This window comes from Microtus oregoni, unplaced genomic scaffold (assembly GCF_018167655.1).
Source record: "Microtus oregoni isolate MIOR12 unplaced genomic scaffold, Mior012 000011F_ref0000422, whole genome shotgun sequence".
In the NCBI taxonomy this organism is placed as follows: Eukaryota; Metazoa; Chordata; class Mammalia; order Rodentia; family Cricetidae; genus Microtus; species Microtus oregoni.
The window spans coordinates 15,138,160-15,162,424 of record NW_024543070.1 but is presented as its reverse complement, the minus strand read 5'-3'; the positions used below and the strand labels follow the sequence as shown (position 1 = coordinate 15,162,424).

General features: G+C 45.0%; 1 protein-coding gene across 5 annotated transcripts in view; it reads left to right on the top strand.

The window, feature by feature from the left end:
- Positions 1 to 24,265, top strand: part of Arhgap26 (Rho GTPase activating protein 26) — a 398,682-nt gene that overhangs the window by 97,611 nt on the left and 276,806 nt on the right. For all 5 annotated transcript variants that reach the window (XM_041659662.1, XM_041659661.1, XM_041659665.1 and 2 more), the window contains exons 2-4: positions 13,001 to 13,096; positions 14,664 to 14,725; positions 18,493 to 18,564. In XM_041659662.1, coding sequence (XP_041515596.1) covers positions 13,001 to 13,096; positions 14,664 to 14,725; positions 18,493 to 18,564 — 230 coding nt within the window. The remainder of the gene's footprint in view (positions 1 to 13,000; positions 13,097 to 14,663; positions 14,726 to 18,492; positions 18,565 to 24,265) is intronic.

Below are 24,265 nucleotides of genomic sequence, written 5' to 3'. Positions count from 1 at the left end.
TTGCTTTTCATCAGGGGTGGAATTGTGAGTTTGTACATTTTCTGAGCATCTGAAGAAAACCTTTAAACTCTCAATTGAGTTTTTAGTAGTTCACTGGAATAGGGTTATTGGTCACTCATGTGAGTCAACGAGGCAGAAGTGTTTAATTATCATGCCACCTAGGGTTCATTTTTGCTATCTTCTTCTCTCTACTTTGCCAGTGATGGACCTTCTGCTCAGTTTCTGCTCCTGGGCAGGAAGGTAAGTGTGCAATTGCCCTGTGCAAGGCTCTTCCACTTTTAATTCCCAGGATACCTTAGGCCAGTTCATGTTTTCCTGTACTTTCATAGGCTCTTGGCAAGGTTGAGTAATTTGGCTGAAGGCACAGAACTGGGAAAATAGGAGACCTGGGGTTTGCATCTACATTCAAACGAGTCAGATTCTCGAATTTGTGTGTGTGTGTGTGTGTGTGTGTGTGAGAGAGAGAGAGAGCTAGCCGGGTGGTGGGACACAGCCAGCCGCTCCGTATTTCAACAGAATGGCGCCCGACGTGATGGACTAAATCCACTTAAAAACCTGAGAAGGCTTAAAAATAAGGGAGAGAGACTTTAACACAGATTTTTGCTGTTTGTTGGTGGCGTGCTGTAGAGAGATTTCCTGATTTGGCAACAGCAGCACAAAAAAAAAGCTGCGTCATTTTAAAATGCCGGCTTTCTGGGCTGTGCCGCCATTGCGATCTCTGTCTGGCTCCTGTGGGAGACAGAGCTTTTGAATGGAGCATTTGGAGTAAAGCTCTACGGCTTGCTTGATGGCAATGTGGACTGCTGTGTGCCTGGAACTGTGTGTGGCTCAGGGGCACCAAATGGCTCTGAGGCAGGAGCAGCTTGGCTCAGCTCTGCCATGCTAAACTGTGCTGGTCTCAGGCAGGAACTACCGTAATTACCATAAAAACAGCTCATTTAAGGTTTCAACTGGGCAGAACACAGGCGGTACCGTATTACCTGTACATGGCACAACTTAAGTTTTTAAGAACTGCTTAACATTTTAAGAAATGTTCCTGGATAGTAAAAAAATGTTATAGATTCACAATAAAACAGATTCAGACATAAAAGACCACACTGTTGGATGAATGCACATAGACTTGAGAGAGAGAAGAAAAAGAATATAGAAAATAAAGTTAATGGTTTTTAAAAAAAAAAAAGGTAAAGTCTTTAAAGAGACAGAGTACAGATAGTTAAGAGATTAAAAGAAATAAAGAAAAATAAGCCACGTAAAAATGGAAAATTCACAGAGAGTCTGGATTATGTACATTGTGTTTTCTTTAAAATTTTTGACTGTAAAGGAGCTAAGTACAGACAGACATTTCATTACATGGGCTGCCAAGCTAAACCAAAATGGATATAAAGGTATTATGATTTCAAAATTTGGGTCTAAGGATATGATACTTTGGAAAGGGTCTTCTTTTGTTTTCACAGAGGACCAGACCCTGTGGATTTCTTCTATCCCAATTTGGTATGATAGACCACGCCCTCCTGAAAGGTTGTTGTGAACATCTTCAGAAAATTGCTTCGCTCAACTGCCAACTGAGATGAAACTAGCACACAGGTTATACCATGAAAGACCTAATTAACGACGCCCCCATTCAGCAGAAAGCAGTTTGGAGAGAAAAAACTGCGCCCATGTTTCCAAAATATTGTTTATAAATGTTCTTTTACATTTAAAGGGGGATATGATATAGGTATGAATAATTTGCAATGGTATGGATTTTAAGGTCAATTTTGTTATATGTATATGTATTTTTGATCTTGAATAAGGTGTGATTGTGTAGTTCATTTTTAAAATGTAATGTATAATTAGGAAATATAGGTTGTTGATGGATAATTATAATAGTCAAGTTTGTAGTCATGTTACTTAGATTTTCTAGATATATAGAGATATATTTCAGATAGGCATTCTTCATATCACTCAAAGGCTACAGAATATGGCATTTAAAATATTTTAATAACTTAGGACTTTTCATGACAATGAGACACGTCTGCTCCTGGCAGCACCAATCTACTTCGAGAGGAAGATGGGCATCGAAGAGGATCCTTATGGAGTTTGATAGCCATTTGGGCAAGAAACTGCTCTTGCCTGGACTGTTACATAAAATGGACACAGAGAACCCGCAGAGAGAGGACTGCTGAACTTGCCTAAAGGTGAGATGGTCTTTCGGGGTTCATGACTCATGAAAGAGTCTGCGAGACATTCTGCAGGACACAGCAGATAGTGACTGAACTGTCTTTGGAATTTCCTGCTTCATGGAAATGTCTGCTGGATACTTTGGGCCTGAAGGCTGAAGATGGATGCCCCAACGGTACAGAGGAACTTTGGGTGACTGTCCAGGCAGCGAGATGTCTCTGTCATTTCTAGAGTTTTCTTATTTCTTGTTTACTTAGGTAGTATTATATCCTTCTGGAGTCTTTGATGGAGTTGAAGAATGAATAGATAGTTATAGTTTTCCTTAGTTATGATAAAAGATAAAATAGATATAAATATTGTAACTGTAATTCTTGCTTGATAACTGTTTTGCTATATGTAATTTTACTATGTTAAAGTTAAAGCCTTTCTTTTTTGTTTAAACAGAAAAAGGGGAAATGATGTGGGAGTGATTTCTTATTAATAAAGAAACTGCCTAGACCCATTTGATAGGCCAACCCTTAGGTAGGCGGAGTAAACAGAACGGAATGCTGGGAGAAAGAAGCTGAGTCAGGGAGTCGCCATGATTCTCCCACTCCAGACAGATGCAGGTTAAGATCATTCCTGGTAAGCCAGCTCTTGGGCTACACAGATTAATAGAAATGGGTTAGATCAATATGTAAAAGCTAGCCAATAAGAAACTAAAACTAATGGGTCAGGCAGTATTTAAAAGAATACAGTTTCCGTGTAATTATTTCGGGTAAAGCTAGCCATGCGGGCGGCCGCGTGCCAGGGACGCAGCCCTGCCGCTTGTAACACAACAGAGAGAGAGAGAGAGAGAGAGAGAGAGAGAGATTTTATGTGTATGAGAGGGAAGGAGGGAGCAAGGAAGAGAGAATATGAGGGAGCGAATGTATGAGAGAATTTGTGTATATGAGAGGGAGGGAGAGAAGGAGAGAGAGATTGATTGACTGATTAATCAATGTGTACTATCCTGGAAATACCCTGTATTTTTGTGCCCTCACTGAGTTAGTTTTCAGAATACATTTCTTTGTTTTAACTAACCAAATACCCTTTTTCCTTGAGGGACTTTTTTCTGTACCAGCATTCCTCCTTATCATACCTGAGGACAGCATGGGAATGGACCCACCTCTCTGTGTCTGTCACTGCTTCATGGCTGGGTTCTTTAGGAATGGCTTTTGCATAGTTGACTTGATATTGATTAAATCACTTGATACCCCAGTGACAGCATCAGCAAATGATTACTAAGCACTTCATGTAACACACTGTCTTTGAACATGTTCTGGGCTGTGGATATAGCTCAGTCATAGAATTGTGTCTACCATGTATGTGCCACCCACCCCCTGCAAAAACAAAAGAAAACAAAACAAAAACCCCAAACCCCCAAACCTCAACTCAGCATGCTCTTATTCTTATGTAAAACCCAGTCAGAGGGCTGGAGAGATGACTCAATGGTTAATAACACTGGCTACTCTTCCAGAGGACCTGAGTTCAATTCCTGGCAACCACACGGTGGCTCACAACCATCTTAGATGGGATCTGATATCCTCTTCTGGTGTGCAGGCATACATGATACAAGTATCATAAAATAGAATACATAAACAAAAAATATATTACAAAAATTAAAAGGCACCTAAATGTACAAGGATTATTATGGGGATACACTAGTATTTCTATTAAAATACATAAAACACATAAAAATGTACAAATATAGGCATATTTGTATAAATGTGACAGTTCAATCTATTAAAGCATATAAAAAGCCTGATAATACCTGGGAAGTGCAGATGTGTTTTTATATATATCATCTATGCACGTAACTCTGGATATAATGGCTATGCTACTACTGATCACTCCTAAGAGGACTGGGGTTCTCAGGAGGCGGCAGAGCTTCTCTGATGTTATGCACGCTCTTCATTGGCTGCCCAGCGTCCTGTGCACACAGGTCCAGATTGTGAGGTGTCCTCTGTTAAGGGCTTTCCCTTGCTTTGGTTTCAAAGCAAGATAAGCCAGAGTGTGTGTCCTAAAACAGTCTGGGCAGATCCTTAATAAAAGGCCTCACCATTGTTGAAGCTGATCTTGCCACTCTTCTGTGAAGACTTGGTTCCAGTTTCTTCAGGGGACAAAGTCTAGATTCCTTTGGTTAACATGGAAGCCCTTTTGGTGGCAGATTCTGACCTTCTTTTGTGCCCCCGTCTGTCTGTTTCCTCAAGTTCGCTTCTGGGTGGTCTCCCACCTCTGTGTGCTCTTTTGCTCCACTTCACTTAAGAATTACCTTCTGGAGCCTGCCTCCTGCCCCACACCTCTTGCTTACTGCATCCAAACAAGACTCTGTTCAAGTGCCACCCCCATTTTTCTCTTTTCCCTTTGTGTTGTCATTGTCTCTAGAGCCCCAGCTGAAATAATTCCCCACTTGTACTTCTTAGCTGCCCCCCAATCCCTGATTGCTTTAGCACATGCTAACTTAACTTATAGCTTTGTGTGTACAAATTAGACCCTTCTACCTTGAATTCCCTTTAAGGATATGGGACACGTATAAGCCGCCCTTTTGCTTCCGCAGATACACTGGCATTAGAGCAGAGAAGGACCCAATTGCTCATACTACAGTTTCTTTAACCTTGTAGTCTTCAAAAAGGTTAAACCTAACTGCAAAATGGAGGGAAAAATACCTAACTTGTAGGTGGAACAGTTTAATCACTCAGTTTATGCTATACAGTTATAAATCAATCAATCAATGCATAATCATAGCTATTTTGATGTGTATTAGTGTGGACTTCAGACTCCTTGTTTTTCTTGCAGGGTATTTCCATGTAAGTAGAATTTAATTCAATTCCTTCGTCTTGGGAAGAGTCATGCCTGCCTTTGTTCCACCTGATTTCATTTTTAGAATCAACACTGAACATTTTATTACCCTTAATACCCTGGTCCCAAACCACATTTTTCTGGATTAGTGCTGGCTATGGCCTCATTTAGGCAATATAGATTTAAGAAATAGCTTTAGGAAAATCACACAGATGTATAATCAGAGTACACATCATTTAACGTGGTTGGCTGATGTGCCTCTGGGTATGTCATCTGTTTCAGTGAGAGGAGAGGTGTTCTAACCTGACCCCAACTAAACCTGGAAGAATAATACGCCTTTCAGGATTGGCAGTGACTTCATAATATAACCCTTCCAGAATATTTCAGATCGCATCCACCCTCTGAGTATCAGGCATCTCTTCCCACTGGAGGCCACTGTCCTCCTTTAGTTAGGACCAAGCATCCTCAGGGTATTTCCTTTCCAGATAGCAAGTCTACATCACAAGGACTAGGATCTTTCCGAGGTACACTGTCTGATGTGGTTGATTGCCACCTAGTGGACATATGCAGCACCCCATGTCACAGAATCTAGACAAATGCTTTTGTGATTGGTTTTGAGAGTCAACATAGTCTTCTTGCTGATGGAATAGAGGCTGCAAAATGGCGTTTAGCCAAAATTCAGTCAGCCTTTGTCTCTACAGCTAAGCACAGTGAACTGGGTGTAAAACACTGTCTGAGCCTGGAAAACCCTGTTTCCAGTGTGGTGTCTGTGAGAAAGGCCCTGGCTTCTAAGAACTCTCATTTTCACTGCTGACTGGAGGCTTGGAGATGCACAGGAGCTGTCATGTGGCTGTGATTGGCACTTAGTTTGCGTCTAGTTTATCTCTCGAGGTCCTTGGTAGAGAGAGAGTTTTGCTTCATGCTTCTGCTGATGGTGGCGTTCCCTCTAGCCTTGTGAGAATTGTCCTCACTGACGCATTAGAGGAGGTGCTCTGTGTTGGTGGTGAGCCCATTCACACACATCATCTGGCTCCATTCAGAGTCCCATGAGCCAGAGAGCTTTTACTGACTGACTTACTTAATCTTTTTTTTTTCCTCATGCAACATGGGATTTTGGAGGTTCACCTTCAGTGAAGGCTGATGCATCTGTGGAGTACCCCACTGTTCTCTTCCATTGTTCTTTCTGTAGCACACGTTCACAGCCAGGCTTGAGCTGAGTTTGGAGCAAGGCACCAAGGGACACTGTCCTACTTGGGTAGGACTTTCTACTTTAAGGCACATCACAGAGTTACAGGAACAAAATTTCTCTTAAGGGTGATTTGCATAGTATTCATTCTGGAAGTGAAAAACAGGGTCAGGTTTAGGTTGGTTAGAAAAGCCAATGATGGCTTCTTGGAGAGAGTGGCTTCTGCTGGAACAGAGCAGGAGGTGGCAGGTCACATTCGCAGGGTCTTTCAGGCCTTGTGAGGGCTCTTAGACTTCTGTCTAGCTGTCAAAAGTCTGACACAGTTGGGCAGAGAACTTGCCAAAGGGTTGGAAATAGATATGGGGAGGGCAAAGAGCAGGCTGCGGCAGCCACCCAGGCAAATAGTAATGTCCATTTGGAATAGAGAGCATTGAAGTGAAGGCTATGAGCTGACAAAATTAAGAGCCACTTGGGACGGAATAGATAGGCTTGGAGACAGACATTGTGCATGAGGTTGACAGGCAGGTGTCAGCTTGTGTGGCAAGACAGGGAGGGTCTTCTTTGTCCTTGGCTGATCTTCTTAGAAGATGATATATGGGGGGAGAGTTTGGATTTATCTCCACTTGTGGGTGGAGATAAAGAGTAATGGTTATCCTTCAGGAGCCCCCCCCCCCCTCTTCTTATGATGGGTCCTCTCCGGTGACTCTCAGGTACTGTACGCTAGCTTGTGTTGCTGTGTCCGAACAAGGCAGCATAGCAGGTTTGGAGGTGATTGCCCAGGGGTCTGAGGCAGCTTTGTATGTTTTGAGATGAAACCACTCGGAATGGCTTCAGAATCATTCCACAGACAGGGTGATGGGCCAGTGGAGGGAATCCTTAGCAAGGCCTGGGGACGTTGGTGATTTTTATGCATTCTGTAGCCGAGAGGCCAACTCCTAGCAAGCTCTTAAGAATCCACTTTTAGGAACTGCAGTCACTCTATATCTGGAGGGAAAGACACAACTGAAGGGAATCCCTAAGGGTAGTTATATGCAATTAGAATAACTTGGAGGGCACAGAAATGCAGCATATTACCGAAATGAAATATAATTATAAGGTTACCTTGAGTTCTTTATTATGTGGGTGTAGACAAGTGCGCACAATTATGTTAAGTTTTATCCAGGAGGGAGAATGAATCGACTGTGACATCACTGATAAAGCTGTGTGAAGATGGCTTTATAAAGTGTGTGAAAAGTAATGACACACCTTTCTGTTTTAAAGAAGCATCATGCTTGGGTTTAAGCTTCTCAAGTTCTGTGCAGAGGAATATTTGCTGAGGCCATGGCATTCCGAGGAAGAGAAGGGCACCTTCCTCTGCCCTGAGTGATAGAAGGTTTTGGGAGCAATCTCCCAAGGTCCAGGTTTGTAGCTCCTTTCATATCCTTATTTTCTTCGTCCCTAAGCGGGTCTCGTATTTCTTGGATGTGGGCAGTGATCTCTTTGCTCTGCCCTGCCAGCATCCTGCCGTTCTGCAACAGCAGTTAGCAAAGTAAACATTACTGACTCTGTTTGGCTCCTTGCTGTGACTTGAGCTGCCTGCACATGAACCAGCAGGGACTACAGTGCATGGCACACACCCAGCTCTAGGCACCAGCTCTTCAGTCCTTACTGGAATGTGCATGGTTGCGTCATGTTTACATTAGAAATGAAAGCTCCAGCAATATGCATTTTGAGAGCTATATGCCTAGAATGCTGATTTACATCAAGATACCGCTAATACTTTTGTATTGAAATAGGCAAGAAACAGTGATTTTTGAATATTCTTACTTTATGTCTTCATCATTGTCCCAAATACCACAGAGGGACTGTCTTAATGGGGGTGAGCAGTATGGAGCCTCCACATATTCCAGGGACCTCAGTCCAGAGGGTTGATGAGTCTCAAGTGTGCAGAGTGCTTGTGTATAGTAGGTCTCCCTCACTTGTGGGGCGGTTCCAATACTAACACTCTAACTCATCTGGGGTCAGTTAACATAGCTAATAAATAGACAAGTGGAACTCGGACCCGGGACCTAAAGCTGGCTGGGGTGGAAGCCAGAGTTTGGGATTGATCATTCTGTAACCAGTCTAATAGGATGCAAGTGGAGAGGGGGCAGTTCCCTTAAATAAGCCGGAGATGTCACGCTTTGGGCCAGGCGCAGATCCTGAACAAGCAAAACAACAGGTGTCTGCTGTAATTTCTCTGAAAGACTTCTCAGCCAGGTCCAAGGTAAGCGCCTTTCCAGGCTCCAGGCTCTAGGCTCTGGAATTCTCGTTCCACTCAGCTGTCCTCCCTGGCCCCGCGCCCTGTGTTGACTCCATCACTGTTCATTACCTCATCGTCCACCAGGCCCAGATCTCGCCTCTCCATCTGCTGTGGGCCACCGGGCAGTGAAATCAGGTTACTTTCTGCCCATAACCGGGCAGGGCAGCTCTTTTAGAAGGGCCCACAGAGGCCCTGCTGTTCGTTTGCTGGTCCTTCGTCCTCGTTGGCAGCTGCTGGCCGGCCAGCCTTTCAGGTGCACCCTGGAGACTTGCCCAAATTCAGTTCGCCTTTCCCTTTTTCCTACTTTGTTGAGGTGATTGTTAGCATAACTCTTTTGTCCTGTTTGGGAGGAAGGGGACTGTCAGGCAGAAGGTGAGGCGATCCTACTCAACACTATTTGCTCAGGTCTTATCTTGCGAGATCTGGTTGAGGGCATGTTCGAGCTAAAACGTGACTACATACAATCACCTTTGCCATGTCTGTGCTTAGGGGCTCCTGGGGTCCTTCTCTTCCACTTTGGAGTTACATCCTTTCTGTTTCCTCTCTGGCCTGTCCAGAGTCTCAAGTTTCCTTCCTCCCCACGGAAGATGTTTAGGCTTGCCAGGAGTGAGCTGTGTTCTGAAGGGGACCCTCTTCTGAGAGAAGCCTAGTTCCCTGCTGTCAGGTTTGGACTTTTCCTGAAAGCCTCTGCTCCAGGGAGTGGTTTGAAATTGGAGCCCGTGTTCTTCTCCACCCTGTGTGCCTCCTATTGTGTTGCAGAACAGACAGCTTTGCCTGGGACCCAGCCCTCTGAGCTGTGGGAAAGTGGTTAGTGGTTCAGGATCTAGTCAGTAGCACAAGTTCCTCATTGAGAACAGCAGCACCCCCTGAGCCTGGCGATGCTATAGGCCAGCTCTGGCTTGGAAGGGACACTAGGGCTGGGTTTGTAAATCATGTCACTTGTGCAACGGACTCAGAGCAGATTGCACCGCACATCCCAGGAGAAGAGACAAAGCAAATACAATCAAAACATGAGAATTATCACCCTTAACCTTAAGGAAGAAAATGGGAGCCAAAGAAGGAAGTGCTGAGGGTCAGTGATGCTTTAAAAAAACAAAACGATTGCTTTGAAATTACAATATAATTATCTCACTTTTCCTCCACTTCCGTTAGTCCCTCTCGTGTGTCCCCCTTGTTTTCTCTCAAATTCATGGCCTCTTTTTCCTTAGTTATTGACAGACACACACACACACACACACACACACACACACACACACACACTTCAAAACTCTACCACATGGCCCAGCTGTAATACTCCTTGGGCTATGCCTGAAGGACGCAATATCCTTTACTTCACAGATAGTTTTTCAGCCTTGTTCTTTGCTGCTCTATTCACAATAGCAGGGGAATGGAAACAGCCTAAATGACCTTCATCTGAGGGAAGGGATGCTTCTATTTAGAGGGTCACGTTGATCCGGGAAGCCAGAACCTCCCATCTTATTAAATCCAGGCCTTGTTACCAGTTATGCCTCCTATTACCCTCCGCCGGGAGTTTGAACTTAATGCCATTTCCCCTTCAATGAGGGAAGCCTGGATAGATGGTAATTTGAATGATTAGCCTAATCTGCAGGAAGGCTGCATGTGGAATTAAGTTAAGCACGCTGTTCTGAGCAGCCTTGTCTGTCAGGCCACTTAAAGGCACCTTGGTGATTTTATGCCCAAACAGAAGCTGAGGAGGGATCACTGGCTTTTATTACTGTCTTAAAGGGTAGTTTAGTGTTTGAATTTGACAAGGGCCCCAGAGAGTTTTCATTATAGATACCATGTGTGGAGTTGGTTTCTTAAGAAAATCCCAATACAGAACATTGCCAGGACTGCTTCTGGTGGCTATGGGAAATAGCTCCGATGGAAATTTGTCAAGCCATGGGCTGAGGAGAACCGGTCTGAGAGGATCTGAGAACTTGGCCCTTGTCTGTCTTTAGCTGGAGGAGGAAGCTAGGCGTGCTTATACCTGGAGACGGCAACACAGGCTTTTCTTGCTTTCTTTCGGATCTATAGAACGTGCTAGAGTCACAGGGCAGCTGTACAACCACACGGAAGGTTTAGCAGCATGTACCTGTAGGGTTTGGGGTCTGATATTGGTCCTGGTTCAGGTTTCCTCCTCGTTCTCCTGAAGTGGTGAGATTCCCACGTGTCAAAGGGAGATGACAGTTCTCAGTGTGTTTGAGGAAGCAAACACAGGATTAAAAATTATATGTATGTATGTATATACTTCCATTGGCATGCAGGGCCTTAGTATGCTAGGCTAGCACTTTAACACTGAATTGTGTCTTTATCCCACAGGATTTGAATCGTTAAAGCAATTGCAATAAAAATGTTAACTAGAACAAATCATATATAAAGTGTTGTTACATAAAAAGGTATTTACTATTTTTCCCTAGATATCCTCTTTATTTTTTCTTTTTTAATTAATTAATTTTTTTACTTATTTTTCCATTCAAAAATTTCCACTTCCTCCCCTCCTCCCATTCCCCTCCCACTCCCCCACTCACCCTCCTCCTTCCCCCTCCAGTCTTAAGAGTGGACAGGGTACCCTGCTCTGTGGGAAGTCCAAGGCCCTCCCCCCTCTATCCAGGCCTAGGAAGGTGTGCATCCAAACAGACTAGGATCCCAAAAAGCCAATACATGCAGTAGAAACAAGTTTCAGTGCCATTGTCAATGGCTTTTCAGTCAGCCCCTATTGTCAGCCACATTCACAGAGTCCAGTTTGATCACATGCTCGTTCAGTCCCAGTCCAGCTGGATTTGGTGAGCTCCCATTAGATCAGGCACACTGTTTCAGTGGGTGGACCAACCTCTCACGATCCTGACTTCCTTGCTCATCTTCTCCTTCCTTCTGCTCTTCAACTGGACCTTGGGAGCTCAGTCCAGTGCTGTGATGTGGGTCTCTGTCTCTATCTCCATCCATCGCTGGACGAAGGTTCTATGGTGATATTTGAGATATTCATCAGTGTGACTATGGGACAGTATTTACTATTTTGAGTTAATATTTTTTAATTGCTTTTATTGAGCTATATATTTTTCTCTGTTCTCCTCCCTTTCTCCTCTCCTCCCCTTCTTCCCTCTCCCATAGTCCCCACACTCAGTTTACTCAGGAGACCTTATCTTTTTCTACTACCCATGTAGATTAGATCCATGTATGCCTCTCCTAGGGTCCTCTTTGTGTTCTATCCTCTGGGATTGTGAATTGTCAGCTTGTTTTCTTTACTTTATGTCTAAAAACTACTTATGAGTGAGTATATATTATATTTCTCTTTCTGGGTCTGGGTTACCTCACTCAAAATGATGTTTTCTAGATTCATCCATTTGCTGCAAATTTCAAGATGTCATTATGTTTTTTTTTCTCTGCTGTGTAGTACTCTTTCCTTTTCCATTTTATGGTCGAGGGACATTTAGTTTTTTTCCAGGTTCTGGGTATGACAAACAATGCTGCTGTGAACATAGTTGAGTACATGTTATTATGGTATGATTGAGTATTTTTTGGGTATATACTGAAAAGTGGTATTGCTGTGTTTTGAGGTAGGTTGTTTCCTAATTTGCTGAGAAATCGCCATACTTATATCCAAAGGGGCTGTACCAGTGTGCACTCCCAGAAGCGATGGAGGAGTGTTCCCTTTACCCCACATCCTCTCCATCATAAGTTGTCATCAGTGTTTTTGTTCTTGGCCATTTTTACAGGTGCAAGATGTAATCTTAGCGTTGTTTTGATTTGCATTTCTCTGATGACTAAGGATGTTGAACATTTCCTTAAGCGTCATTTTAGATTCATCTGTTGAAACTTCTCTGTTTAGGTCTGTACTGCATTTTTTTTTTAATTGGATTATTTGTTCTTTTGATGACCAGTTTCTTGAGTTCTTTGTATATTTTGGAGATCAACCCTCTGTCTGATGTGGGGTTGGTGAAGATCTTTTCCTATTCTGTAGGCTGTCGTTTTGTCTTGTTGACCATGTTTTTTGCTTTACAGAAGCTTTTCAGTTTCTGGAGTCATATTTATTAATTGTTTCTCAGTGTATGTGCAATTGGGGTTATATTTAGGAAGTGGTCTCCTGTTGCCAATGCGTTCAAGTGTACTTCCCACTTTCCTTTCTATGAGGTTCAGTGTGGTTGGTTTTATGTTGAGGTCTTTGATCCATTTGGACTTGAGTTTTGTGCGTGGCGATAGATATGGACCTATTTTCATTCTTCTACATGTTGATTGCTTTTGGTAAGACTGCCATTTTTACTGTTAATTCTGCCTACCCAAGAGCATGGGAGATCTTTCCATTTTCTGGTGTCTTCTTCAATTTCTTTCTTCATAGATTTAAAGTTCTTTTACATACAGGTCTTCCACTTGTTAGGTTAGAGTTTCTCTGAGATAATTTCTGTTATTTGTGGCTGTTGTGAAGTTAACATTTCTTTCATGAAATGGTCTCAGGAACAAACCTTGCTAAGTATACACAGAAGGACTTAAAAGGTTAATAATTAGGAAGGCCAATTTAATTTCAATAATTTCTTTTTTCCTGTTTATCTTCTTAGATTTGTCTTCGGCAAAGCGGAAGTTTGCAGATTCCTTAAATGAATTTAAATTTCAGTGTATTGGAGATGCAGAAACTGATGATGAGATGTGTATAGGTAAGTCACACCCTCGTGGGAGACAGAAACATTCCAGCAAACCTTCTCTGGAGCTAGGAGGCCTGTTAGTAAGGAATCCAGTGAGCAGTGGAAGGCACAGATAGGAAGGTCAGGGTGGGGCTCCTCCTTGCATTGGCCCCACTCCCTGTTCAGTGGCAGGAGGAAGCTGGGAGTTTTGTGATGGTGTTCCTGTCCACCTTCCTTCAGTGTCCTGCCTAGCTTCGTGACACTCTCCTTTTTTTCTCTTAACCCAGACACAATGCTAAGAACCTAAGAGTGAATGCAGATGGTAAAGAGAATTGGGTCAGGGTTGCGCAGCGTTAGCTGATGGACTGAGATGAGAATGTTGCTATGTTTTACTTTTAATTTTAAACTGAATTACCACGTAAGTTGAACTTATCTCAAGTTCTGGTTTGTTTGTTTCTTTCTAAAATTTCACAGATTTGATCTGTTGGCCTTCCATTTTAGCCTGGTAACAGCTGGCTGGAGCCATGTGACTGTCACCACCTGCAGAGCAGAAACAGGACTCAGTCACTAGCTCCCTGTGTCTCCACCTCTCTCTCCTTTAAGTCTCTTACTGAGAGGTGGAGATGAGCTCCCACATAGCACCATGCTGTACTGCTTCCCTCTTTGGTGTCCCCTGCTCTCTTCCATAGGCAGCTCTGAGCACAGAACATTGGTGCAGCCAAGACTCACCACTTGCTCGGGGCTCATAGTCTGTTTTTTCTTATATTGGGTGTTTTAGTTGATGCCACAAAAGGAGGAAGAACTAAGAAGAGCTGGAGCTGGGATTGTAGCCCCAGTGGTAGAGCACGTACTTAGTGTATGTGAGGGGCTGGGTTCAATGTCCAATACCAAAGCAATAACAAGAATTGGGAAAGTTAATGTTGTTCATATGATTTTGAGTCTGTTGCCAGGCAGAACACCAGGATCTGGGTATGAGCAAAGACATCTGGGAAGTAGCTGAGAACATTGCCCAAGTATCCTAAAGTCCTGGGGCTACTTCACTAAGTGCCTGTTGCCTTAGTGAAAGATTCTGGCAAAGACCATCTGTGTTTGCCTGCTGTGCTGCAGGCTGCATTCTACTGCCGAGTGACTTCAGAACTCAGGGAGAAGGAACCCAGGAGATGCCAGAGATGTGGTTTCTGGTGCCCGCAGGACTATTTGTTTCGTTGTCGTGCCAAAGCAAACGTTGGATTCTGATGCAGCCCAGCAACAAAGATTGAAGAGGTTGAATCCTGGACAGGAAATCCTTCAGCTCCTTGGTGGAACTCTGCCCCCTCCAGCCTCAGGGCTGGGAGCCTGCCAGCACCTCAGCAGTCCTGGGAACTCTCAGGAATAGGCGGGTCTTTTCCTTGGAGAAATCCTCTAGCTGGTGTTCCAGGAGCAATTAACCTGCATTTCTGGGTCATCCTGTCTTTCGTGGTTAATGATTAAAAGATGAGGGAATCTGAAGACAGCAGTTGACTTTGGGCATCCGTGTGCATACGGAATTGAAATCAGTAAGTTGCTTTAAACAGCCGTCATTTTGCTTTCAGTTCATGGCTTCTTTCTTTCTCTCTTCCAGCGAGATCTTTGCAAGAATTTGCCACTGTTCTCAGGAATCTTGAAGATGAGCGGAGTCGCATGGTGAGTACCCAGGCAGTCTATATGCTTTGAGAGAGCAAAGACCCAGGTTTAAGTCGAGACTACCTCTGGAGTATTCTGAGGCTGTGAACCCTTGCAGAATTTAATATTTTCTCTGAGTGTTAAAGAATTACCAGCACATAACTTTGGAAGAGGATTATTGTTCTCAAGATCTGAGGAGATTGTTTAGTCAGTAAGGCCCTTGCTGCATAAGCCTGAGGACCTGAGTTCAGATCCCCAGCACCCTTGTAACAAACAGGACTTAGTGGTGCACCTCTGTAATCCCTAGGGTGATGGAGGAAGGTCATTGGTTAAGTAATAAAGAAACTGCTTGGCCTCATAGGTTAAAACATAGGTGGGAGGAGTAAACAGAACAGAATGCTGGGAGGAAGAGGAAGTGAGGTAAGAGGCTTCAGACAGACGCCATAGCTCAGCTCTCCGGGGCACACGCGATGAAGCTCCGACCCAGGATGGACGTAGGCTAGAATCTTCCCGGTAAGCGCACCTTGGGGTGCTACACACATTATTAGAAATGGGCTAGTCCAGGTGCGAGAGTTAGCCGAGAAGAGGCTAGATATAATGGGCCAAGAATATAATTTGTGTGTTGTTATTTTGGGGCATAAGCTAGCCAGGCGACCAGGAGCTGGGGAGGCAGGAACACAGCCCGCAGCTCCTACAACATTAGGGTTTGCTGGCTAGTCAGTCTGTCCAAATTGGTGAGTTCTGGGTTCAGTAGAAGACTGTCTCAAAAAGTAAGGTGGAAAAGCAGGCAAATAACCGAGGAATAACATTAATGTCAACCTTTGGCACACATGCACACACACAGAAACATGTACACGCGCACACACGCATGCATGCACGTAAGCACGTACGATTTTAGGGGAGTGCTTTTGGCTTTGTTAACTTTTCGGAATCTGGCTGAAAGAGAAAGCATGTGTCCCAGTCTACTTCTCCATGTCTCATTAAACCCATCCAGTGATCATTCAGGGAAGGCATCACTGCTTCACTCTGGCCCCAGGGCACCTGCCATGTAGCTGGCAGTCAGAAAATGCATCCTGGCAAAGAAACGTGGCTGCGGGAGCACCTCAGAAAGAGCCTGCAAATTCAAGAAGCCAGTGCTGACCTGTAGGTTCAGTGCTTTCAAATCAGCATCTGCTGTTGTTAGTGGGTGGGGTCCCTTTGCATTTCCCACATCCCCCAGGTAGCAGCTTTCACACTGGCTTCCATCTGGGGTGGGGGTAGGGGCTCATCTCCAGGTAGGCAGTCCCAGAAGGATGCCAAAATTGGAGCACATTCCTTCTCTTTCTGTAACAGTTGCTGACAGCATGAGCTGTCAGGACCAAGACAGTGTACAGCCAAAGCCTGACCTGTTCTCCGTAGCTCCTGTGATAGCTGTGACGTCCCCTCTGTGTCCTCCCAGTTTTCCAGATGAAGATACTGAGGTTCACAGGGGCCACCTTTTGTCCAGGCTCTCATGGTTGATAGGTTGTGCAGTTTTGATTCAAACCCAAATTGACATTACACCAAAAGATGTGGGAATTTGCCTGGCAGAGACCCTCCCTCCTCTGACTACCGATTGCTGCTCGCTTGAGCCCAAACTGGAGCACCAGTGGCAGTGGTAGGGCCGGTGAAAGCATGAGTGTGCACATGCTAGTGCCCTAGAAAGGGACATGGTTCTTCTGAGTCTGACTCAGGGTCATGTCAACATTTGGGGGCGGCAGTATGGTCAGCAAATCACCCATGAATACCCTGCAAATTGCTGTGGCCTGCGGTAGGGGAACAATGACTGGATTATGCTTTTTTCAACTTGCCTCTGCAATTTTATTATTACTCTCTGCTGTCTGCTTCTGAGTTTCTGGCCATCACAAGCCTCTTCCCACCATGCTCACCGTGGGACAGCTTTATCATCAGTTTGGCTCAGCTCAGCGAAACTGTACCCTTTTGGAGGAGCCATGGTTGTGAGATATTTTGCTGTCCATTGTGTTTTCTGAACATGTGGTCCATTGCTCAGACTCTGCATGTACCACATGTGTCTGGACAGTCACTGTGGGCCAAGAGTGGTGTCTGTGCTCTACCGTTAGTCCGGTTCCTTCTTACTGTGCTTTGGTAGATGAGAACACAGGTCTTGTCGAGGCTGATAGTGCTAATCATACTGGGATGAGGACTGGTTGTCATGCTTCCCATGAGAGCACCAAGGACTAGCATTCTGAGTCTCCTTAGGGCTGGCATCTCAGCATGGGTACCTGCTGGAATAACTTGAGGGACTTCACAAACACCGATGTCTGGGATCAGGACCAGAGATTTGCAAAGCTCCCTGGGGATTCTCATGTGCAACTGAGGTTGAAAACCGTCAACTGGCTTTGCACACCTTTGTGAACTCTAGAAACTTGTAGTTGATTTATGGGCTAGACCTACATAAGCTAGGTAAACAATACCAGTTAGCAATAAAAATCAGGTAAGTTCAGAACTGTTACCACACTGCAGTGTTAAAATGTACTCTGTAGAAGTGGAGTGTTTCAAAATTAAGAAACACGCAAATGGGAATAAATGTGGAGAGCCACTCTTTTCTGTCCCTCACGTTGTCCAGGCAGTTCTTTACTGTGTCCACCAAGAGCCTCTGGCATTTTCTGTGTTGTTGCCGTTGTGAAGGGCATGCATATGATTTAGAGAAAATAATGCTTTGTTGAAGAGAGATTCCTGAAATAATTAGTTGAGAGAAGCGTGAGCAATGAGTAAAGATCGTAAAATATCGCGCTGCTTTTGAAAAGACTGTAGAATCTTAGAGCCGGAGCAATGCAGCCCCCTCATTTTTCTGGATTAGGAAATTAGAGTCCAGAGAATTTCAATGTTTTGTTCATGGTCACACACTTGGCAGCTTGTCCAGGGGTCACTCATTCACTCATTTGGTCATTCAGAAGTGTTTGAGTGTGCCTTTGTTTCTGACTTCTTTGTTGCTTTGGGAATACTGGGGAGTCTTTTCAGGGCTGGCGTATGTGTTGGTAGATAGTTCTGAGCCAGAAAACTACCTGTCCTCTGAGTTCTGAAAGGCTTCTGGACAGCTTGTCTGAATTATAGCTCTGGAGGTCCGGGAAGGCCTCCACAGAGAAGTGACCTTTAAACTGAGACCTTGATTATAATCTGTCCAGGAGCATCAGAGGGAAAAGCCAGAGACAAAGGGCCCAAGGTAGGACAGACTTGGTGCATTCGAGGTCTGTCAGTGTGACAGGGAATCGGAGTGTGGGAACTGATGGCTGGGTCCTGTACAATGCAGTTGGGAGGCAGCCAGTGGTCAGGAGACAGAGGTCTGGGCCCCAGTTAGTTCCCTAGGGAACCCATCAGGTATGAAAGGTCTTTTCCATAGATGTCTGAAGGTGTTTTAGATTTTTAATTGAGACTCCATGTTGATGTACTTTGCTTGGGTGAATACCGAACTTATGTCACCTGAAGCTTGAAACTTAGATGGTGTCTGTCACCAGGTACCTGCACCCTGTAGTGGTTGTCTGCCCTTTAGATTCACTTCTTCTAGAACTCAGAAGGCTGAGGTTTAGAGGACTGTAAGGCCCAGGCTGTCCTGGGCTACACAGAGACTCAGCCTCCAACAACAGCAAACTCTCCGTGGAGGAAGGTCCCATTAGGAGTTTCTGAGCGGATTCTCTTTTAAGGAGCTATTACACAATGGCACATGGACTGAGGTTTCATCTGGAGGCCAGAGGGAGCATTTGTGGAAGAGCTGCTGTGCTTCACTGCTGATCTCTGCTTTTCTTCCCCAGATTGAGAACGCCAGTGAGGTGCTCATCACGCCCTTGGAGAAGTTTCGAAAGGAGCAGATCGGGGCTGCCAGGGTGAGGATTTTGCACACTTTGTTCTTGCCCTTTAGGATGGAGTCTAAAGACAGCTGCACCTCCTCCAGTTCTAGCTCAGCTCCTGAAGTGCAGGCTGCCTGTGGACACCATCAGCAGCCATCCCAGTATTTTGTTGTCTGATCATTGGGTGCTAATTCATAAACCACTCAAGGTAGAGGTGTTGCCTCTTTGTGCTAGGTGGCCGTGTGTTTGGACGGTGGACTGACTGGTCGGCCTACTCATTTTTGTGTCATTGTGAGTGGGGTGGGGAGAACCAAAACTGCATTAAAGCTTTGGGGACACAGAGACTTCTTATAAGCCTCATTAAACAAAGATTTTTACTTATTGTGTGTGCGCATACATGTGTTTGTGTGTATTTGTGTGTCTGCATGCACACACACATGCACACACGTGTGCACACGCAGATGCCAAGAGCTCATGTGAAAGTCTGAGACCATCATCAGGTCAGTGATGCGCACTTATTAACAGTTGATCTGTCTTGCCGGCTCTCAGCTCATTTTTCGTTATCTGTAGAAATGAGCCTGCCTTTGTTAGATCATTTTCAATTCTTCAAGAGAAACTGAAAATTCAGAGACTTATGAGAAATTTCCAGTGGGTAAATATTTTAAGAACACACATATTCTTAATCTAGGTCAGACTCAACTGCATGCATGCTTTAGCCCAGAGGTCACCATTTGTGACTGACCTTGAGGCATTGAGACCAAACAGCTAATTCATTCATTCATTCATTTTCTTTCTAATTTAAATTTTTATTGAAAATAGATTTTTTTATACATTATAGTCTGACATGGTTTTTTCCCTTCCCCAACTCCTATCAGATTTTCTCTATATCTCCACCCACCCAAATTATGACTTTTTTCCTCTTTTAAAAAACAAATAGATAAGCAATAAAAAAGCAAAATAACTTCCCCTAAAACCGAAAACAAACCAGAATAGGACAAAACAAACAGGAGAAGAAGAAAAAAAGCCAAAGAAGCACAAGAAACACACACACACACACACACACACACACACACACACACGTAGAAATTTCATAAAAACTCAAAATCAGAAACCGTATTATATCAACAACTTATAAGGTTAAAAAAATGATGCGACAAGGCATCATGAGACAAAAGCCTCCAGAAGGACCATTGCACTTCTTTTGTGCTGTCCATCACTGCTCTGCACCGCCCTGACCTTACGTGTGGTTTGTATACCCAGGAAGTTTGTTGGAGAAAACTAATTTTTGTAATGTGTTACTAGAAGAGGGCCCAGGGAAGCCTGTTCCCTTGTCTGGAGTTGAGTCACTAACTAAACTAGCCGAGTGTTAAAGGCCCCTGCAGGGGAGATGTGTTCATCCGAATGGTAGCAAGAGGCTCTGTCCCATATTTTCCCGACATTCTAGAGTGGTGAATGAATTCAAACACAGCCCCTTGAACCATCCACGGGGGGCTGGGGGAGATTGAGGCAATTCCATCCTTTCTGTAGGTTTTACTTTGAAAACTGTCCTGGAGAAGTCTTGTACGAGTGAGCTTTGCCTCCCTGCCTTCCAGCTGCTTTTTAGAAATGGACATGCCTACTGAAAAGGATAATGCTTGGTTAAAGCTTCCAGGGGATGCTTAGCCTTACTTTGAAGGGAAGACCATGGAAGGATTTTTCTCCTAGTTTACAGCAGATTTGTAACCATTTAAGTTTACATTTAGGAAGAAAGAAATTGCTTCTGTTTCAGAGATGCGTCTTCTACTAAGACTCCTGTCTACCACCACCTCTCTGTAATATCTGAGACTATATGGCTAGCAATTCTCTCAGTGGTCCAGGAAGTCACCTGCTTTTGCATGGCCGGGGCCTGTATGTTCCTGTGTTCAGACACCTACCACAGAGGGTTATGACCTGCCTGTCATCTTTACAGTAGCTGCTTCTAATGGAAAGCATAGACACCCTCCCACTCTGGCCCTCCCCTGTATTGTTTTGGGAGTTACCATAGTTACTAGGGAGGAGCAATACAGCTCCCTCTGCATTTACTACAGAGATCCTGTGACAGGATCATCACCTTTGCCTACAGGTGGGATGTGTGTCACTGCTTTAAGCTTCCCCCAGGCAAATCGTTAATGATTTTAATTTTGGTATTTGAGGTGATTTCTCATCCCTCCTTCTTTGTCATTTCTTGTTTTCTTTCCCAGTGTATCCCCCTCTCAACCCACCCCTACATTCATATCCTAGTAGTATGTGAATTTGAGAGAACACCTACAAAGCTTAAAGGCAACCCAGGGAGGCGCCTCAGAGACACCCAAGGAGCCAGCAGGGCTCTTCGCCTGTTTTGGGTGGTCCAGAGCTTGTTCCTGAATTCTGTGTATTTGATGCTAAAATTATTTTTTCCCCTCCTGCCTCTCTTCTCTGCTGCTGCTTTGGTTGCCATAACAACCTGTTGCACAGGGGTCCAGGAAGGGGAGTTTGTCTTAGATTCTTTTTGTTGTTGCTGTTGGGATCAAATGCTTCAGACAAAGGAGCTTAAGGAAGAAAGGGTTCATTTCAGCTCTCAGTTCCAGGAGACAGTGCGTCATGAGTCACAATGGGAAGGGCTTGAGGCTACTGATCACATCACCAGCCAAGGGACAGAGCAATGCTGCCTGCTTCTCCTTGGGTCCTCTCTCCATACAATGCAGGATCCTAGTCTGACTGCTACCTTGCCCAGTGGGAGTCCCCCCCCCCCCCCCCCCCGCAGTTCACGCAGTCAAGATAATCCCCCATAGGTATATTGAAGCCTGTCCCAGGTGATTCCAGATTTTGTCAAGTTGACAATTAGCGCTAACCATAGCAGGATCTTTGGGTATTCTTGTGCTAGAGGCCACTCAGGAATAAAGTGTGACCCCCAGATCCTGTCGTAACTGTGGCCCTAAGTCTATATTTTGGCTTTTTCTACACAGGAGGCAGAGTGGCAGTGCTGTGCTTTGCAGTGAAAGCAGAATAGGCACCTGAGAGTAGCAGGTAGGAGTGGGTCTAGAGCGAGGCTGCGTGTTCCAGACTTACCGTATGCAGCTTTAGAAGTGGAGGCTTCTGAAGCTCCACGTCCCTGTTTCCTCATCTTTAAAAGGGGACAATAAAACTTTTCCCCATAGAGTGCTTAAGAATAAATGAGTGAACCCATAGGAGGCACTTGAGATAGTATGTGTCCTATGGCTGTTTGAACAGAAGGACAGTGCTTGTCATTTAGTCATTCATCTGGGGTTATGACATTAGGTCACACAGATCATTAAGAGTATATGAGAAGGGCTGAAGAGATGGCTCAGTGGATAAGTGTGCATTTTGCTTTTGCAGATGACCTGAGTTTCATTCTAGGACCCATATTGGGCTGCCTATAATTCAGAGTATCTGGTGCCCTCCTATAAGGGCACATATTCACATGTATAAACACACACACACACACACACACACACACACACACACACACACCCCACACCACACAGAGTTAAAAATTAAAAAAAAAACACCACAAAATATATATGTGAGAGCCCAACACTATACTCTGTAGTTGGGATTAGTGGATGACAATCAGATATGGTTGCCCTGGCTGAGAGGAGAGCATTAGACATAAGGCTATAAACAATGCCTGGTTCCAAACTGTGGTATGTGCTTCGGGAGGGTTGCCTTCATCCAGCTGACACTTGCAAGGCAAATGTTGCATTTGATGAAAAGGAAGTGGTTGCAGATGGCAAGTACCTTATCAGCATCGGCACCACCTCCGCTGTCACTGTTCCCACCATTCCTGTCACCATCAGCAGTGAGAGTAGCAGCAGCGGCCCCCACTCCCACCAGCATTATCGCCACCATTGCTCCAGTTAGCACCATTTCCACATGCCCCGAGTGTCAGTTGCCGGGATAAGGCACCATGGCAAAAAGCAACTTGAGGAGGAAAGGGCTTGATTACCTTCTACTTCAGGGGATATCACCAAGGAAAGTCAGGGCAGGAACTCAAGGCAGGAACCTGGAGGCAGGAACTGAAACAGAAGCCGTGGAAGAACACTGCTTACTGGCTTGCTCCTCATGGCTTGCTCTCCTTGCTTTCTTTAGCACCTAGGACTGCCAGTTCAGGAGTGGCAGCGCCCCCTACAGTGACTAGGCCTTTCACATCAATCATCGATCAATAAAATGTTCTCCAGCCTAATATGGTGGGGGCATTTTATCAGTTGAGTTTCTCTTTTCAGTTGTATCAAGTTGATATAAAATTTTCCGGCACAGCCATTGTCATCTCTACCATCATTGCCACCACTGCTGCCACCATTATCACAAACACCACCACCATATGGTGACAGTGACTGCTTCCACCAGCACCATCAGTCTGCTACCTGTACTCCCAGTGGCCTCTGTCACCACCGTTACCACACCACCGTTACCACTGGCACCACAGCTATCGCCCCCTCACCAGTATTCCCATCCCTGGAATATACTGCGTGCTGTCCATGCGGCAGTCACTTTGCTAAGCGCTCTCTGTGGTTCAACTCATTTAATCCAAGTAACGCTGTGAAGAGCGAGTGTTCTTGTTTTATCACAGAGTTGTGAGCTGCATGATGGAACCTGAGCAATGATCTCATCTAGTCAGCCTGTGTTTGTAGAGGAGCAAGTTGGGTCTTAGAAGGTGATGGTGGTAAATGAGGCTGGAGAGAGAGCTTAACTGTTAAGAGGCCGTATATGTGCTCTCTGAGGGCCCAAGATCAGTTCCCAGCACCCACAACAGTCTGTAACTCCGGTTCCAGGGCATTCAGCATCTACCTTCTGGCTTCTGAGGGCACCCATACTCACTTGCACATACCCCTACCTAGACACACAGAGATGCACCCCATAAAACACAGTATCTTTTAAAGACTAAAAGGAGAAAGCTACTAACTGAGTGCCAGCAACCATCTCTGCTTGCTTCACTGACTCTGGATGCAGTGTGACCAACTGCTGTGGATGCTTAGAACCATGACTTACCGTGGGATGGACTGTACCCCGGAACTGACTTACCGTGGGGTGGACTGAACCCCGGAACTGACTTTCTGTGGGATAGACTGTACCCCAGAACTGACTTACCGTGGCATGGACTGTACCCTGGAACTGATTTCTGTGGGATGGACTGTACCCCGGAACTGACTTACTGTGGAATGGACTGTACCCCGGAACTGACTTACCATGGGATCGACTGTATCCTGGAACTGAGCCAGACGAAACCCTTTCTTCCTGAAGTTGTGTTTGTCAGTGTTGTGTGGTAGCGTTAGACAAGGCACCGGCAAACTGCGTTAAGTTTCCCGCAGAGGCCTTGGTGCTGTCTCAGCATGGGGCTTTTCTTTCCCTCTTTCAGCTCCTTTCTCTGATTGTGGCAGTCCAGTGACCATAGACTCTGGAGGCTCCAGTCCCCTAAAAGTTAGAAAATGCCAGTGACTCATGCCCTCTGGCCTTTCCTAACCTTCGGCCTGTGGCCCTGCCTGGCCGTAGGGTACTCTGTGGGGTTGCCGGCCACCAGGCTAGTGAGAGTGGATTTGTGTGATGTGAGCATTGAGTGGGGTTGGAATCCAGCTCCGGGCTTATGATTTAAAGTAGAGGAGTTGCTTGTCTGGGCCTTTCTCAGACTTGGAGGCGAATGCCTCTGTGAGCCTTTCCTTGACTCATGCTTGCTTGCTTCGTGGTGTGAGTATAGAGGATTCTAAGGCACAATTCTTCAGAT